At 34.2% G+C, this 20,018-nt stretch overlaps 1 protein-coding gene across 1 annotated transcript; it reads left to right on the forward strand.

Annotated features, from left to right (window-relative positions):
• The first annotated feature begins 500 nt into the window (after positions 1 to 500).
• On the forward strand, positions 501 to 17,336 carry LOC117328115 (placenta-specific gene 8 protein-like). Its single transcript, XM_033885490.1, has 4 exons — positions 501 to 579; positions 10,135 to 10,306; positions 14,411 to 14,550; positions 16,489 to 17,336. Exons 2-4 carry the CDS (start codon positions 10,171 to 10,173, stop codon positions 16,579 to 16,581), a joined length of 369 nt encoding a protein of 122 aa, XP_033741381.1. The 5' UTR covers positions 501 to 579; positions 10,135 to 10,170; the 3' UTR covers positions 16,582 to 17,336.
• Positions 17,337 to 20,018: the final 2,682 nt, after the last annotated feature.

Below are 20,018 nucleotides of genomic sequence, written 5' to 3' on the forward strand. Positions count from 1 at the left end.
AGGTGAGACATCAACATATATTGTTTATACTGATTTAAAAGTGAGACGTCAACATATATTTTATATACTCATTGCTTGCCTGTGTATTGGTCTATTGTGTAACTTCACAATAAATGTGAAATTGGTATAACGAAAATTACATGTCGAAAATTGTTGCTAATGATAACAACGTAAGCCTTTTGAAAGCCGTAAACTAAGCAGGTTAAGTTTAATTTTGTTGTGTGCATGGTGGAACAAGTACGAATGTAAAGTGCTTGAACATTACAGAAAAAGTTGTAATATCGAATTTTCTGCCAGTGTTAATTGTCGGCTGCCGGTTAGTCCCGACGAGGTACATAGATACTCATACACTCGATTATACAGGTAATCGGACCTTCCAGGAAGAAATATATACGAACACATTAAAATCCTAAAAAAAAAAAAAAAATGTTTACTTTAGACGTATACCACGCATGTCGGTTACTCTTGGTAACGGTAAACATTCATATATATTCTGGTTTGAAGTGATTCGTGGAAGACATCAGTGTTGCCATTCGTGGTTAAAGCTGTGAACGAAATTTCACCAGAGAAGATTTAGAGGTGAGCATCAACATATATTGTATATACTGATTTACAAGTGAGACAACATATATTGTATATAATGATTTATTGTCTTTTTGTTGGTCCTTTGTTTGGACATCAGAAACATGCATAATTTCTATTGATGAAACCTATGTCCGAACGATGATTATATGAGTATCTGTGCCTACATGTAATGGAATTAACTCCGAAATGTACCAGACAAATGCGTATCGTATACAAATATTGTATGTCTTTGCGATAATCAGTGATATTTCGGGTCGTATCAAACATTTTCAGAACTTAATACTCGAACTCCTTTGGTTTATCTTGAGAGAAAGACTGCCTTATTAATGTAAAGATTATAACTTTTACTACATGGAAAAAATACGTTTTTCCAGTAAGTTTAATTTTGACAACCTAAACTTTATTCAAACGAAGGAATATCCCTTTAAATGTGAGATCAAACTGTATTCATATTGTAACAGAGCGCAGGATTAATTAAATTTGACTTACTAGTCTTACGCTCAACCGATCAATCTAAGGAGAAGATCTCTCTAGCCGAGCGGTATATTGCGGCTAATATTTTACCAGGGTTACAATATGGTGATAACTTTTCTTTTTTTTATCTAATAATCGGTACTATGTAACATCTCGGGTTAGATAGCTAATTTCTCGGAAGAAAACCAAGGGTTAGAGGGCCAGGTGTCTCGTCCTTGGCAAACAGTCCTCTGTCCTATATCATGAAGTTGGGGAATTATCTATTTTCGACAAGACAAGACAAGATCTACAGTCACCGTTGTAATTGATACAGTAATTTTGGCCATTATCATATATATATATATATATGATAATGGCCAAAATTACTATATAATTACAAACGCCGTCTGCTCCTTATTTTTAGAAGTTGATATTTTAAAAAACAACAACAATCAGACACACCACAGTGTGTAACCACTTTCAAAGCCTGCCAGTTGTCGTTTCTAACCCCCAACAAATCTGATTGGCTAACCTTTGGTCTTTAACCACGGACTACTTTTGCCATCGCTTCTGGTTTTTGTTGGTATCATCTGTCGATCGAAAAATCTTTTTGCTGTCTGTCAATCAGAAACATCAACATGGCCACATTTTCTGGATTTGACGGCTGTGAACGCTAACATAACTGGGTGACAGGGGTGTCGTCGATGAAAGATCGAATAATCTTGGGTTTGATTCGTATGCAATAGAATTTGATGTTGGTGTTATAAGCACGGAAGTGAGATGTCGCATTGGACATGACGAATGATTGACCAAAACTGTCTACCCGTGACTGTCGATATCCTGTATAGTATAGTATAGTATAGTTTATTCAACTTGAAGCCTTACGGCTCATAAGTATAACATAGAAGCATCAACATGCACATATATACAATACGTAACTAATTGTTATAGAGCATGAACAAAACAGTAGGCGTAACTGGTGAAAAACATCTGCAAACATTGATTTTAACAACAAAAGCACATTTTGTCAGAGTAGTCAGGGGGTGGACAAAACAATAAACATAACTGGAGACGAGTACGTTAAGTCATTAATAAAAAGTAAATAATACAGTTTGTAAGAGTAGATAGATAGTAGTTACCAAACAATAGGTATAACTAATATAAGTATCTAGGATTTTTCAAATGCAAATATATACTATGTGAGAATAATTAGATGATGAACAAACAATATATATAAATAGATATAAATAGAGATAAGTAACTAACATCGTTAATTCAACACTAAATACAAAGTGTACATAATTTAGATGAATAGTTAGGGTATGAACAAAAATAGGTATAGCTGGAGATAAACACGTACAATACGATATTGATCTATACTAAAGGTTGGAATCTCGACCGTAGTAACCAGCTTGATTGTAAATATTTTCCAAGATTACATAACTCTTTTTTATTGTGAACAGAAAGCAATTGGACAAGTTTAAAAGAAGACGGGCGATTCCAATAATATTTTTTAATGAATCTTTTTCGAATATCAACATATATTGGACAAATAAGGATGAAATGGAATTCGTCCTCTACTTGGTTCTGGTTGCAATAACGACATAACCTATTTGACCTCGGAATATTACGATACCGGCCTTCTTCTATATAAAGCTTATGCGATGAAAGTCTTAATTTCGAAATAAGTTTACGATACGGATCAGGAATAGATTTTGTTAGATAGAATTGCAGTGTGAAGGTGTCAACAATATATTTATACAGATAACATTTAGAAGATCTTTCAATAAATTCATTTCTTGCTTGAATAAAAGCATCAATCAAACTCTGCTTAAAGCAATATAAAAATACCTTTTCATTATCAACATAATGAGTTAACCAGACACTACCGAAACCAGAAGACAATAATAATTTTTTAACTTGGCAACGCCAATTACAATTTCTGTGGTTGCAGTCCTCCATCTCTTCATAAACCGACTTAAGAACAATATTCTCACATTTGATCAATTTCAGCCAATATTTTAGTATTCGACATTTCCTGACGATATGCAACGGCAAACGTCTTAATTCCGAATATATCATGAAGGAAGGCGTACTTGTCTTAACAACAAGGATCTTTCTCAAAAAATCAACATGAACCTTTTCTACTTTGTCTGCAACATGGAAACCCCATGTTTCGCAACCATAATTGAGAATAGAGGAGACGTAAACATTTACGGCCTTGTTCTGCAATAACACCTTGAGTTTATGTGAACTTACATTTCCTGTAGACTACGAATCACAAATGTACGGCAAAATGGTCCAGCCATTGTCCCGAACCGTAGTCGTTTGAATGCCCAATAAGCCTCGAGTTTCCCCCTCCCTGGTACGGTGGTAAGTCAGTGTCGCTTCATTCGAATATTGTCGCCAACAGAACAAAGCAAATAAATCTTCTCTTATCATTCCACTTACATTTATTGTGAAGATTTTTATGTAAACACGATGACACACGTGAAATATGTACACTCATTGTTTAGCACTCCAACTCGGTTTCAGGAATATTTGTTGAAATGCATGGTGTCTTTGGTGTGTTGGGGTCAACATTTGACATCACTATAAGCAATTATAGCATGCATGTGTCATCTTTGAATATTTGCGCGTAGTCATTTAAACAAGTTTTCAATAAACTAAAAAACACAATCACAATGATTGTCATTCGAATATTTCATTTTGTAAAATTACATAATTTACAAATATATTACAATAGACATTATTCGTTCATCTAAAATGGATAATAAACTTTTCTTCATTACGAACTTTATTTTGTCACGTAGTGATTCGACTCACAGACTTTATATGATACGTTTCGAGAATTTGAACTCGGTACATCAGTAGGTAAAGAAGTTATGGATTATGTTCCTTAACAACGAGTGATCGTGATATAACAATTGGTAACATTTATTTGATTAAGCCATACCGCCAGCATACCAACGCCAAAGTTCAATTCACTTACTTCAAGTGATTTCTTCGAATAGAGGCATATATCACCCATAGCAATACCTAAACTTTATTGTGCACTTATACACACTGAAGTAGATACAAAGGACCTCGAATGCAATTCCACCAGCACCAAAAAACTGGTCTCCATACAGGTGCCGTGCTTCTTGTGAACAATGGTTCTTTTCAGAAATTGGCAAGAGTGTATTTTAAAACTTCACTCGACCAACGGAGACTACCTGTGTTATAACAAAACATGTTTACCTGCCGTTACCTGTCGTTACCAAAGGTCCCTGGATTTTACACACACTGTAACCACATATGAGTCATTGTGTATTTCCATGTCGCTCCAAACAGCAAAGTACTTTAAAAATTGGGGAGTTCTGTAATATAATCTATTTAAAGAGCTTTGCAGGTAAACGGCATTGCGATATGCTTGTCTGGAAAACTCTGGCTTTATAATAAATAATTGATATATTTAAGCATTGAGGTTGATTTTTTAAAATTTTAATCGGGGTATGAAAAGATTTTTTTTTTGCAAACTGTACCGGATTCTTACAAAGTTTGCAAAAATAAATCTTTTCATACCCCGATGAAAATTTTAAAAAGTCAACCTCAATGCTTATAATTAGTTTCAGTTAATTGTCTTTTTCTAATTCAAAACATGTTTTATGTACAATTTTACGGGTTTTATTTGGGATTCTTTTTCTCAAATCAATACGCAACGTCAATGGTCGTATTGTGACGTCACATTTTTCGCGCCATTCTCGGAATTTCATAGAAGAATGACATTTTTTTTTTCGACCAATCACATTTGAGTATTTACCATGAAAACAAAGAAAAATTAATTATTATGAATATATTACCGCTATTGTTTTTCAAAAAATGTTTACAATTTTACAAGAAATATGCTTTCGCGATTACATATGGCAGATTTTGCTTTGATTTCGTTAGTATTTATGTAATAATATCTTGGCATAAATGTTTCTCTGACCTGACAAAAACGTTCATTTTTACATTTAAATAAATATTCGTCGTCTATCCCATCCTCATTGCACATTGTAAAAATGCTTTCATCACGCGGATTTCCTACCCAACGACCAGGTTTCCAAAGGGAGATTGACTAACGAACACATTACACGATCTCTGTTATCTGGTTGTGTTATATAGTTATCACTACACCATCTCTGTTATCTGGTTGTGTTATATAGTTATCACTACACCATCTCTGTTATCTGGTTGTGTTATATAGTTATCAAAACACGATCTCTGTTATCTGATTGTGTTATATACATAATGTAGTTATCACTACATTATCTCTGTTATCTGATTGTGTTATATAGTTATCACTACACCATCTCTGTTATCTGGTTGTGTTATATAGTTATCACTACACCATCTCTGTTATCTGTTTGTGTTATATAGTTATCACTACGCCATCTCTGTTATCTGGTTGTGTTATATAGTTATCACTACACGATCTCTGTTATCTGGTTGTGTTATATAGTTATCACTACACGATCTCTGTTATCTGGTTGTGTTATATAGTTATCACTACACGATCTCTGTTATCTGATTGTGTTATGTAGTTATCACTACACCATCTCTGTTATCTGGTTGTGTTATATAGTTATCACTACACGATCTTTGTTATCTGGTTGTGTTATATAGTTATCACTACACCATCTCTGTTATCTGGTTGTGTTATATAGTTATCACTACACGATCTCTGTTATCTGGTTGTGTTATATAGTTATCACTACACGATCTCTGTTATCTGGTTGTGTTATATAGTTATCACTACACCATCTCTGTTATCTGGTTGTGTTATATAGTTATCACTACACGATCTCTGTTATCTGGTTGTGTTATATAGTTATCACTACATTATCTCTGTTATCTGATTGTGTTATATAGTATCACTACACGATCTTTGTTATCTGGTTGTGTTATATAGTTATCACTACACGATCTGTGTTATCTGGTTGTGTTATATAGTTATCACTACACCATCTCTGTTATCTGGTTGTGTTATATAGTTATCACTACACCATCTCTGTTATCTGGTTGTGTTATATAGTTATCACTACATGATATATGTTATCTGGTTGTGTTATATAGTTATCACTACACCATCTCTGTTATCTGGTTGTGTTATATAGTTATCACTACACCATCTCTGTTATCTGGTTGTGTTATATAGTTATCACTACACGATCTCTGTTATCTGGTTGTGTTATATAGTTATCACTACACCATCTCTGTTATCTGGTTGTGTTATATAGTTATCACTACACCATCTCTGTTATCTGGTTGTGTTATATAGTTATCACTACACGATCTCTGTTATCTGGTTGTGTTATATAGTTATCACTACACGATCTCTGTTATCTGGTTGTGTTATATAGTTATCACTACACGATCTCTGTTATCTGGTTGTGTTATATAGTTCTCACTACACCATCTCTGTTAACTGATTGTGTTATATAGTTCTCACTACAACGTTACTTTGGCTTCGTCCACAAATTCTTGTTCGTCTAACAGAGAGTTTCCAGTATAGTGAAACAGCAATTTAAAGATGCTACACCTCCGACAGAGTGTAATAGATTGTTATTATTTTGACAATAAATGATATTTAGTCCATATACATATGCCTATTTAAGACCTAAGAATAGAAAAAAATAATTTTATAACGTCAACTATTGTCGTAACGAGGCCAAGAAGTTTTGAATATCTCTACCTATGAAAGAGACCAACATTATAATCTACATGTACTTTAAATACACTTGACCTTTATCGCAGTGCATTCTGGGAGATATTTACATACAGAAGAAAACAAATATTATGGACTTCCTTTTTAGATTCAGCTGGGGCAACTATATATATTGCCTGTTCCTATCCTAACTACAAAATGTAAATACCGAAGTTTTAATGCAAACAGAAAATAAAAACTAAATAAACATTTCAATATTATCAGTTGCGAAAAATCACGTTCCTCTGGATGTTGCCGCCCACGAACCGAAAATCTTTCTTAGAATTACTCCCTTCGGCCCCTTTTCGCTGGATTGATACAAATGTGATTTATTGTCATCGGGGTTTCATTCATTTTATTATGATTTCATGTAACGTCATACACAGTTAACATATTGTACAGGACCATTTCGCCTGACTCTTCAGTAGGGCTCAGGACTCGCCTGTCATTGTAACCCAACTACGTATGATAGCAGTCTTTGTTGTACAGGACCTTCGCCTGGTTCTCCAATAGGACTCAGGATTTCGCCTCGCAACAACCTGCTCTTTCTATTCTATATTATCTCGTACAAACGTACCAGCTAAATTCTATATACCTGCCCTGTTTCCCTATACTAGGACGGCTCTTTCCTGTTACTGGATAAGGCCTTACTCCTTGTAGGAATTTCATGCGGGTAATTGTGTTAGCATATGCAGCAGCCAAGACAGCCCTAAAAGCAATTTGTTTGTTTTCATTATAGTGTTTAGATATATAACTATATGTTTTACCTGTGTATTGTAGAGTAAGAGTATTATTGTTGTATGATGTTGATATCTTGTCTTTTGTTAATACATCATTTAATCTCAATATCGGTGTTGTTATTGTTTATAAACAACAGGTTTATGCTGGTGAACTATAAATAGTGAATCAGCAATCAATACATATCACAAAAGAAATCTTAACCATTGATTCAATCGCATCATATGCTTACAGTTTTCAGTAAAGATGACAACAGATCGAAGGTTATACAACGTACGTGTGTACGTTACACACTTGCCGCTCTAACAAAAACTCATCTTTGTCATTTCCTCATGTGTTCCGATTCCATTGTTGTTTATAATTCCATCGGTTCACAGAAAGCATTGCGTGTATTGTATGAATACTGTAAAGTATGGAAATCAAAATATGATATAGATAAACCTAAAATATGTCTTATAAACTAGAATAATAATAATAATAATGAAAAAAAATTTAAATGATAATAATACAAAAAATTGTAGATTTATTCTTTACAGAGAAAAATTGAAATTGTAGATTCTTATCCGTAACTTAAAGGTGATACACCTCCGACAGATAGTATTTTTTATCAATTAAAAACACAAATAGACTCGTATGTATCTTTCTTCAGCAATAAAAGTTACAAACTTTACATTACTACCACCCTCGTAAAGTTTTACCTTCTTATTTATCTTTCAAATTAAAAAAAAAATAAAGTAATAATTGCGTCCCGAAGAAATTCAATTTCACTCCGCCTTCATCTTGAATGAAATATTGATTGCGCATGCGCCGAAAACAGAAACACAAACGTGGCGAAGCGAGGAAGGCCACATGTATTAGCCTAACATCTCCAGACAGAAGGAAGCATAAATTAAAGCTTTAGGAACATTTAGACATTGTAGACATTCTACCTGATTATTATTACGGAACTCATCTAAATCATTCTTCCAGTACAATTTGATTATCTTAAAGATGGATTCCCGTGTTCTTCGGATCAAATTGTGTTCACCGTAAAAAGTTTTGTCTGGATTGTCTAAACTGTAAGCATTGCGTAAATACCAAATTTGTAAATTAACCCGCACCAGATCACCTACTTAGCATGTCAGGTCGGTAAAAACATGATGTTTGGAAATAAACGATCACCTGACAAACATGTTCCCCGAATGCATACATTAAAATGCATTTGAAGTATAGACACGTACATGTACACAGTGTCCCTGTGTGTTTACACTAACACGCGCATTGTGTAATTCGAGGAGAACGCGGGTTTAATTGATCGGACATCAAGATACCATCTTTAAAGTTAAAAACATTTACGAACTAAACTTTCTTTTCATCGTCGCGTTTAGTTTCAATTGAGGTGAACTCTATAAAGTGTATTTTTATATAAGATTTGTAGTGTTTTCTCAATCGGAATCAGCGAATAGAGGCATGAAAGGCGGGTATCTATCAAATCTGATATTAAGTTGTTATGTCCGACAGGACAACCGAGTAGGGGTAGTAAAGGCGGGTATCTATCAAATCTGATATTAAGTTGTTATGTCCGATAGGACAACCGAGTAGAGGTATAAAATCCGGGTATCTATCAAATCTGATATTAAGTTGTTATGTCCGACAGGACAACCGAGTAGAGGTATGAAAGGCGGGTATCTATCAAATCTGATATAAAGTTATGTCCGACAGGACAACAGCCTTAAAAACTATGCTGACAAAGATGGCTGTACAACTCGCACTGCTTTTATTTATGTATTCATACGCCTGTACATACTAATGTACACAACTGGAAACGGACAGAAACAAAGTCCGGATGTACAGCTACGGATATGATGATTACCATCAGTTAATTTAAATATTATATAATTAAGAATATACGCAACATTCCTCCTCCGGACTTATAATAAATGTTATGTCAGTGTAACATAATGACTACTACATTTGACTAGAACAGTTCAACGGTCAATGAACATTGTCTAACTTAAAACGCATTTGTGTAAACTCAACTAAACTACAGAACCTGGGTTCTGATTGATCACACAGGAGTTATTATGTTCTTTAACAGTGCAACAGTTACTACAGTGTATTTATGTGTAGATTTTACTTTTATTACGTGGGAACATATCTTTAAAGATAGAGATTCATATAAGTTTACGCTTAAGGACTGAATAAGTAAGGTAGTAGGTGACCACCGAAAACAATCCATTTTTGTGCAAAACTAGTCGTTTTGTGTATATGACGTCATCAAAGCTTGCGGTTAATTTTCCGTCTTCCAAATAATAGACTGAATATATAATGCAATGAAATAGAAATTATGATGATATACTAAGTAACAGGAAAAAAAAGAAATTTTCATAGACTTGTAACTGAATGTGTATCGCAGGGACCTTGGTCTCTTACGTTAAAGGTAGTGATATTCATAATCACCTGGAAATGATATGTTGATACTTTTAAATGGAAAGCAACAAAATAAATGTATATGGTGAGATCAAATGTTTTGAACATTTTTGTTGGACTTGATTCTGTATTTTCAAATATGATAAACTGTATATGTAAAAATCACATCTGAAATACATGTGCCTGAAATATTACTGATTAGATCACATTTTCTTTTCCAGCAGTCTGATTAAGCTGTAACCGTGACAACCCAACAAATGATGGAACAGTCTGTCACTACAGTGATAATACAACAGCCTGTCGATCAGGCGATTCCTCAAAGGATCGGCGAGGTACAAGGACACAGAGACTGGTCGACTGGGCTATTCGGCTGCTTCTCCGACTGCAGTTCATGTAAGTTATATATAACAAGGCTTCGTCCCTTATTGGAAGATACTATCTTAACACCTCGATATAAACACAAACTGACCTATATTTAAACACATAGTATCCATGATATATCCTCACAAAACTATCGCCTGTTTTATTCATATTACTGTATAATATGTAATGAAAAAAGGAGAAAAGATTTTTTTTTTTTTACCTCTTCTTCTTCTTCTTCTTCTTCTTCTTCTTCTTCTTCTTCTTCTTCTTCTTCTTCTTCTTCTTCTTCCTTGTTTATAGCGAGAGAAATGCGAGTTATCAATAGGAAATTATGATTGGTACAATAATAAAGAGTTTGTGGAAATACAGCTCCCTCCAAATCTCCTTAATTACAATTATATTTCTTTTATGAGAGTTTTTACAAAACATGGTATATTCAATTCATTCGTTCAACTTCTGAGTGGTCTTGTTGTAAACGTGACACATATTTTCACTTGAATATCGTTGACCCTATGGCTTCAGATTTTATTTTTACTGTATAACTACGTTGTAGTTATTTCTGGCTTATTCATGTATTGCTGGTATTTATCTGTTAATCTATCAGTTCAGACTTATTCATGTATTATTGGTATTTATCTGTTAATCTATCAGTTCAGACTTATTCATGTATTGCTGGTATTTATCTGTTAATCTATCAGTTCTGACTTATTTATGTATTGCTGGTATTTATCTGTTAATCTATCAGTTCAGACTTATTCATGTATTATTGGTATTTATCTGTTAATCTATCAGTTCAGACTTATTCATGTATTGCTGGTATTTATCTGTTAATCTATCAGTTCAGACTTATTCATGTATTGCTGGTATTTATCTGTTAATCTATCAGTTCTGACTTATTTATGTATTACTAGTACTAATTTGTTGATTTATCTGATCTGACTTATTTATGTATTACTAGTATTGATTTGTTGATTAATCTGATCGGACGTACATGTACTAGTAATGTGGTTGATGATGTACCGACTCGTGTTGTTTAATGTTTTCCTTAGAAACATAAGGAATACTATTTAACATTCGACATTATGAAATCTACTTCTAGTTATAGTGCTACATTATTGTTTTCAATTGATCAAAAGGATAATGTTGGAGATGAAACACCGTTAACAACCAATTATGATAATATGTAATCCTAGCCTTACTTTTGTTGTGCCAAAATGTTTCTTTTCTTATCAGATGATACATAGAGGATATCTAACAGTGTGTATGTATCCAATAGTGTATATGATATCTAACAGTGTAGAGGATATCTAACAGTGTAGAGGATATATAACAGTGTAGAGGATATCTAACAGTGTAGAGGATATCTAACAGTGTAGATGATATATAACAGTGTGGAGGATATCTAGCAGTGTAGAGGATATATAACAGTGTAGAGGATATATAACAGTGTAGAGGATATCTAACAGTGTAGAGGATATCTAACAGTGTAGAGGATATATAACAGTGTAGAGGATATCTAACAGTGTAGAGGATATCTAACAGTGTAGAGGATATATAACAGTGTGGAGGATATCTAGCAGTGTGTAGGATATATAACAGTGTGTATGATATCTAACAGTGTAGAGGATCTTTAACAGTGTAGAGGATATCTAACAGTGTAGAGGATATCTAACAGTGTAGAGGATATAGAACAGTGTAGAGGATATATAACAGTGTAGAGGATATCTAACAGTGTAGAGGATCTTTAACAGTGTAGAGGATATAGAACAGTGTAGATGATATATAACAGTGTGTATGATATCTAACAGTGTAGAGGATCTTTAACAGTGTAGAGGATATCTAACAGTGTAGAGGATATGGAACAGTGTAGAGGATATCTAACAGTGAAGAGGATATCTAACAGTGTTGAGGCTATTTAACAGTGTAGAGGATATACAACATTGTAGAGGATATATAACAGTGTAGAGGATATCTAACAATGTAGAGGATATAGAACAGTGTAGAGGATATCTAATAGTGTTGAGGATATATAACAGTGTAGAGGATATAGAACAGTGTAGAGGATATATAACAGTGTAGAGGATATATAACAGTGTAGAGGATATATAACGGTGTAGAGGATATATAACAGTGTAGAGGATATAGAACAGTGTAGAGGATATCTAACAGTGTAGAGGATGTATAACAGTGAAGAGGATATATAACAGTGTAGAGGATATCTAACAGTGTAGAGGATATATAACAGTGTAGAGGATATCTAATAGTGTAGAGGATGTAGAATAGTGTAGAGGATATATAATAGTGTAGTGGATATATAACAGTGTAGAGGATATATAACAGTGTAGAGGATATATAACAGTGTAGAGGATATATAACAGTGTAGAGGATATATAACAGTGTAGAGGATATATAACAGTGTAGAGGATATATAACATTGTAGAGGATATATAACAGTGTAGAGGATATATAACAGTGTAGACGATATATAACAGTGTTGAGGATATATAACAGTGTAGAGGATATCTAGCAGTGTAGAGGATGTATAACAGTGTAGAGGATATATAACAGTGTAGAGGATATATAACAGTGTAGAGGATATATAACAGTGTAGAGGATATATAACAGTGTAGAGGATATCTAACAGTGTAGAGGATATATAACAGTGTAGAGGATATAGAACAGTGTAGAGGATATAGAACAGTGAAGAGGATATCTAACAGTGTTGAGGCTATTTAACAGTGTAGAGGATATATAACATTGTAGAGGATATATAACAGTGTAGAGGATATCTAACAGTGTAGAGGATATCTAGCAGTGTGTAGGATATATAACAGTGTGTATGATATCTAATAGTGTAGAGGATATATAACAGTGTAGAGGATATCTAACAGTGTGGAGGATATCTAGCAGTGTGTAGGATATATAACAGTGTGTATGATATCTAACAGTGTAGAGGATCTTTAACAATGTAGAGGATATATAACAGTGTAGAGGATATATAACAGTGTAGAGGATATCTAACAGTGTAGAGGATATCTAACAGTGTAGAGGATATATAACAGTGTAGAGGATATCTAATAGTGTAGAGGATATATAACAGTGTAGAGGATATATAACAGTGTGGAGGATATATAACAGTGTAGAGGATATATAACAGTGTAGAGGATATATAACAGTGTAGAGGATATATAACAGTGTAGAGGATATATAACAGTGTAGAGGATATATAACAGTGTAGAGGATATCTAATAGTGTAGAGGATATCTAATAGTGTAGAGGATATCTAACAGTGTAGAGGATATAGAACAGTGTAGAGGATATATAACAGTGTACAGGATATTTTAGAGTGCAGAGGATATTTGATAGTGTAGAGGATATTTTATAGTGTAGAGGATATCAAACAGTGTAGAGGATATCTAACAATGTAGAGGATATCTTTTGATGTAGAGGATATATAACAGTGTACAGGATATTTTAGAGTGTAGAGGATATTTGATAGTGTAGAGGATATCTAACAGTATAGAGGATATATAACAGTGTAGAGGATATTTTATAGTGTAGAGGATATTTGATAGTGTAGAGGATATCTAACAGTATAGAGGATATATAACAGTGTAGAGGATATCAAACAGTGTAGAGGATATTTTATAGTGTAGAGGATATTTTATAGTGTAAAGGATATCTAACAGTATAGAGGATATATAAAAGTATCTGCAGTAATACCAAAATATTTCACGAGTGTGATATACTGTTTATAACGTTTTGTAGCAAAATTTACCGAGGTAGCTCAATCTGTCCCGGAATTTATTTAGATCCCCTGTCAACAGCTCCCAAATGAACGCTAAATCGCGACGTTATGTATTCTATCTTGCATTATAACGTCATATAATATGATGAAGAGCTTTATGCAAATCTTAATTTTTCCTATTGTCTAATGTAAGCAGTGTTCTGATTAGTCAAATCAGAAAAGTGATATTTTTTCAATAGTGAAAAATATCAGAAAAAGTGATATTTTTTCAATAGTGAAAAATATCAGAAAAAGTGATATTTTCCCCTAGTTATACAATGGATAATTTTCGATATTTCACTAGTTAAAATGTAATAGAATTGTATGTATATCTCATATCCCCTCAGGTTTGGCGACGATTTACTGCATGCCGTGCGTGCAGTGTAACAATGCCACCCGACTTGGCGAGTGTAGCCTGCTGCCTATTTGCTGCGCTGGCTCAAACGTCGCCATGCGAACTCGCCTACGGACTCTCGGTGGAATACGGGTACACATATACTAAAGTGTTAACCTCAATTTCTGTCCGCTATATATTTATACTGTAGTGTTAACCTCCATTTCCGTTTGCTTTATATTCATACTGAAGTGTTAACCTCCATTTCTGTTCCCTATATATTTATACTGAAGTGTTAACCTCCATTTCTGTTCCCTATATATTTATACTGAAGTGTTAACCTCCATTTCTGTTCTCTATATATTTATACTGGAGTGTTAACCTCTTTTTCTGTTCTCTGTATATTTATACTGAAGTGTTTACCTCCATTTCTGTTCGCTATATATTTATACTGAAGTGTTAACCTCCATTTCCGTTTGCTATATATTTATACTGGAGTGTTAACCTCCATTTCCGTTTGCTATATATTTATACTGGAGTGTTTACCTCCATTTCTGTTCTCTATATATTTATACTGAAGTGTTAACCTCCATTTCCGTTTGCTATATATTTATACTGGAGTGTTTATCTCCATTTCTGTTCTCTATATATTTATACTGAAGTGTTAACCTCCATTTCTGTTCTCTATATATTTATACTGAAGTGTTAACCTCCATTTCCGTTTGCTATATATTTATACTGGAGTGTTAACCTCCATTTCTATTCTCTATATATTTATACTGAAGTGTTAACCTCCATTTCTGTTCCCTATATATTTATACTGAAGTGTTAACCTCCATTTCTGTTCTCTATATATTTATACTGAAGTGTTAACCTCCATTTCCGTTTGCTTTATATTTATACTGAAGTGTTAACCTCCATTTCTGTTCCCTATATATTTATACTGAAGTGTTAACCTCCATTTCTGTTTGCTATATATTTATACTGGAGTGTTAACCTCCATTTCTTTTCTCTATATATTTATACTGATGTGTTTACCTCCATTTCTTTTCTCTATATATTTATACTGGAGTGTTAACCTCCATTTCTGCTCTCTTTATATTTATACTGAAGTGTTAACCTCCATTTTTCATCACTTTATGTTCATTATGGAGTAATTGTGAAGTTTTGCAAGAGAGTATCTTTGGTGATCTTGATCTAACAATGTTTGTATGGAGTATTCGGTGTGATCTTGATCTAACAATGTTTGTAGGGAGTATCTTTGGTGATCTTGATCTAACAATGTTTGTAGGGAGTATCCTGTGTGATCTTGATCTAACAATGTTTGTAGGGAGTATCCTTGGTGATCTTGATCTAACGATGTTTGTAGGGAGTATCCTTGGTGATCTTGATCTCACAATGTTTGTAGGGAGTATCCTTGGTGATCTCGGTCTAACAATGTTTGTAGGGAGTATTCTGGATGATCTCGGTCTAACAATGTTTGTAGGGAGTATCCTTGGTGATCTTGATCTAACATTGTTTGTAGGGGAGTATTCTGGATGATCTCGGTCTAACAATGTTTGTAGGGAGTATCCTTGGTGATCTTGATCTAACAATGTTTGTAGGGAGTATTCTGGATGATCTTGATCTCACAATGTTTGTAGGGAGTATTCTGTGTGATCTTGATCTAACAATGTTTGTAGGGGAGAATCTTGGGTGATCTTGATTTATAAATATCAGTATATAGATTCTTCAGTATTTCCTTTTGTAATTATTTATGAATAAGTATCTTTATTGTTATTGATAAAGAATATTTTTAGGGAAGTATCTTGGAGGGATTCGTGCAAGATTGCTTCGTTAAATTTTCTCGGTAGATATCATGAATGATTCTGTGTATTACTGTTCCTAGCTATATAGAGAAGTATCTTTTGTCACTATATTTGGTTGTGTTTCTAGAGAAGTATCTTTTGTCACTATATATGGTTGTGTTTCTAGAGAAGTATCTTTTGACACTATATTTGTTACTGTTTCTAGAGAAGTATAATTTGTAACTATATTTACTTCTGTTCCTAGAGAAGTATACTTTGTAACTATATTTACTTCTGTTTCTAGGGAAGTATCCTGAGTGACATCTGTGTGACTGCATGGTGCGAATCGTGCGTTGTCTGCCAGATGTCCAGGGAGATGGACAATATGGGGATGTAGAGCGGAGATCCTGAGTTATCAGAAAAGCCGTCCACAATACATATACCACAGTTTATCTTAGAATAGTGCTTTATTTTTAGGATTTTATTTTCTTTCTTAATCTGAAGGAAAATATGTGTTTATTTTCACAAATAATTTTATAAATATCTGGCAAACGTTTTGTTTTTGAAATATGATGAACTAGCTTGGACTTGTCTTTTGCTATACCAAAACGGTGACCATAAGAGAAATTGTTTGTCATATGAACAATTCAATGACAATTTTTCCGTCAAAAAGTTGCACACATGCATATAATATGACTTTTGCGATGGAAATAACAAACATTTATTTAAAAAGGGAGGATTTGTTATTTAATCGTCATGAATGAAAAGCTATACCAAGAAATCACTGTAACAAAAGCATTCATCAGTCAACGATATAATATATATATATAAATATATAGGGTCTAGTACGTAATGACGACGGTATGGTCTGATATATGTACCAGATCCTATCAAACTGATGTTAGCTGGATGCGTATTACTGGAAAACGATCATTGTGACATGCTGTCATAACGACAGTACGGACAAGTAAATTGTCAAATTTTCGAGGCAATTTTCCCCTTAATCAAGACACAAGTAAATTGTCAAATTTTCGAGGCAATCTTCTCCTTTATCAATACACAAATAAATTACAAACGATCACAGATAGACTTCTTTCTTTTGTAAATACAATTTAAATTAAATAAGTAAAAAAGAAATTGAACTTGAAGACAGGAATGTGTTTGGCTGTTTTGTTATACTATTCTCATTCTCTTGTGGTTAAAAGAAGACCGAGAATTTGCTAACGACGAAGTAATATGATTTCAAGTCGATCTAAAAATAATTCTTGGTTGTCAGTAACACGATCAACTACATCATTAGATCCAGTAGTTGTCAGTAACACGATCAACTACATCATTAGACCCAGTGGTTGTCAGTAACACGATCAACTACATCATTAGATCCAGTGGTTTTCAGTAACACGATAAGTTACATCATTAGACCCAGTCGTTGTCAGTAACACGATCAGCTACATCATTAGATCCATTAGTTGTCAGTAACACGATCAGCTACATCATTAGATCCAGTAGTTGTCAGTTACATGATCAACTACATCATTAGATCCAGTAGTTGTCAGTTACATGATCAACTACATCATTAGACCCAGTGGTTGTCAGTAACACGATCACCTAAATCATTAGATCCATTAGTTGTCAGTAACACGATCAGCTACATCATTAGATCCAGTAGTTGTCAGTTACATGATCAACTACATCATTAGATCCAGTAGTTGTCAGTTACATGATCAACTACATCATTAGACCCAGTGGTTGTCAGTAACACGATCACCTACATCATTAGATCCAGTAGTTGTCAGTAACACGATCAGCTACATCATTAGATCCAGTAGTTGTCAGTAACACGATCAACTGCATCATTAGATCCAGTAGTTGTCAGTAACACGATCAACTACACAATAGATCCAGTAGCTGTCAGTAACACGATCAACTACATCATTAGATCCAGTAGTTGTCAGTAACACGATCAACAACATCATTAGATCCAGTAGTTGTCAGTAACACGATCAGCTACATGTACATAATTAGATCCAGTAGTTGTCAGTAACACGATCAACTACATCATTAGATCCAGTAGCTGTCAGTAACATGATCAACTACATCATTAGATCCAGTAGTTGTCAGTAACGCGATCAACAACATCATTAGATCCAGTAGTTGTCAGTAACGCGATCAACAACATCATTAGATCCAGTAGTTGTCAGTAACACGATCAGCTACATCATTAGATCCAGTAGTATTCAGTAACGCGATCAACCGCATCATTAGATCCAGTAGTTGTCAGTAACACGATCAGCTACATCATTAGATCCAGTAGTTGTCAGTAACGCGATCAACAACATCATTAGATCAAGTAGTTGTCAGTAACGCGATCAACTACATCATTAGATCCAGTAGTTGTCAGTAACACGATCAACTACATCATTAGACCTTGTGGTTGTCAGTAACACAATCAACTACATCATTAGATCCAGTAGTTGTCAGTAACACAATCAACTGCATCATTAGATCCAGTAGTTGTCAGTAACACGATCAACTACATCATTAGATCCAGTGGTTGTCAGTAACGCGATCAACAACATCATTAGATCCAGTAGTTGTCAGTAACACGATCAACTACATCATTATATCCAGTAGTTGTCAGTAACACGATCAACAACATCATTAGATCCAGCGGTTGACAGTAACACGATCAGCTACAGCATTAGATCCCGTAGTTGTCAGTAATACGATCAACTACATCATTAGATCCAGTAGTTGTCAGTAACACTATCAGCTACATCATTAGATCCAGTAGTTGTCAGTAACACGATCAACTACATCTTTAGATCCAGTAGTTGTCAGTAACACGATCAACTACATCATTACATCCAGTAGCTGTCAGTAACGGGATCAACCGCATCATTAGATCCAGTAGTTGTCAGTAACACGATCAACTACATCATTAGATCCAGTGGTTGGCAGTAACAAAATCAACTACATCATTAGATCCAGTAGTTGTCAGTAACACGATCAACTGCATCATTAGATCCAGTAGTTGTCAGTAACACGATCAACTACACATTAGATCCAGTAGTTGTCAGTAACACTATCAACTACATCATTAGATCCAGTAGTTGTCAGTAACACGATCAACTACATCATTAGATCCAATAGTTGTCAGTAACACGATCAACTACATCATTAGATCCAGTAGTTGTCAGTAACACGATCAACTACACATTAGATCCAGTAGTTGTCAGTAACACTATCAACTACATCATTAGATCCAGTAGTTGTCAGTAACACGATCAACTACATCATTAGATCCAATAGTTGTCAGTAACACGATCAACTACATCATTAGATCCAGTAGTTGTCAGTAACGCGATCAACAACATCATTAGATCCAGTAGTTGTCAGTAACACGATCAGCTACATCATTAGATCCAGTAGCTGTCAGTAACACTATCAACTGCATCATTAGATCCAGTAGTTGTCAGTAACACGATCAACTGCATCATTAGATCCAGTAGTTGTCAGTAACACGATCAACTACACATTAGATCCAGTAGTTGTCAGTAACACTATCAACTACATCATTAGATCCAGTAGTTGTCAGTAACACGATCAACAACATCATTAGATCCAGCGGTTGTCAGTAACACGATCAGCTACATGTACATCATTAGATCCAGTAGTTGTCAGTAACACGATCAACTGCATCATTAGATCCAGTAGTTATCAGTAACACGATTTACTACATCATTAGATCCAGCGGTTGTCAGCAACACGATCAGCTACATGTACATCATTAGATCCAGTAGTTGTCAGTAACACGATCAAATGCATCATTAG

The sequence above is a fragment of the Pecten maximus genome, chromosome 5 (genome assembly GCF_902652985.1).
Source record: "Pecten maximus chromosome 5, xPecMax1.1, whole genome shotgun sequence".
NCBI classification, from domain to species: Eukaryota; Metazoa; Mollusca; class Bivalvia; order Pectinida; family Pectinidae; genus Pecten; species Pecten maximus.

Bases quoted from the DNA above. Each gene is read 5' to 3' on its own strand.
- LOC117328115 (XM_033885490.1), top strand. From the start codon at position 10,171: ATGATGGAACAGTCTGTCACTACAGTGATAATACAACAGCCTGTCGAT. The intron at 10,307-14,410 runs GTAAGTTATATA...ATATCCCCTCAG, and splicing joins CTTCTCCGACTGCAGTTCAT to GTTTGGCGACGATTTACTGC. The intron at 14,551-16,488 runs GTACACATATAC...TTCTGTTTCTAG, and splicing joins GGACTCTCGGTGGAATACGG to GGAAGTATCCTGAGTGACAT.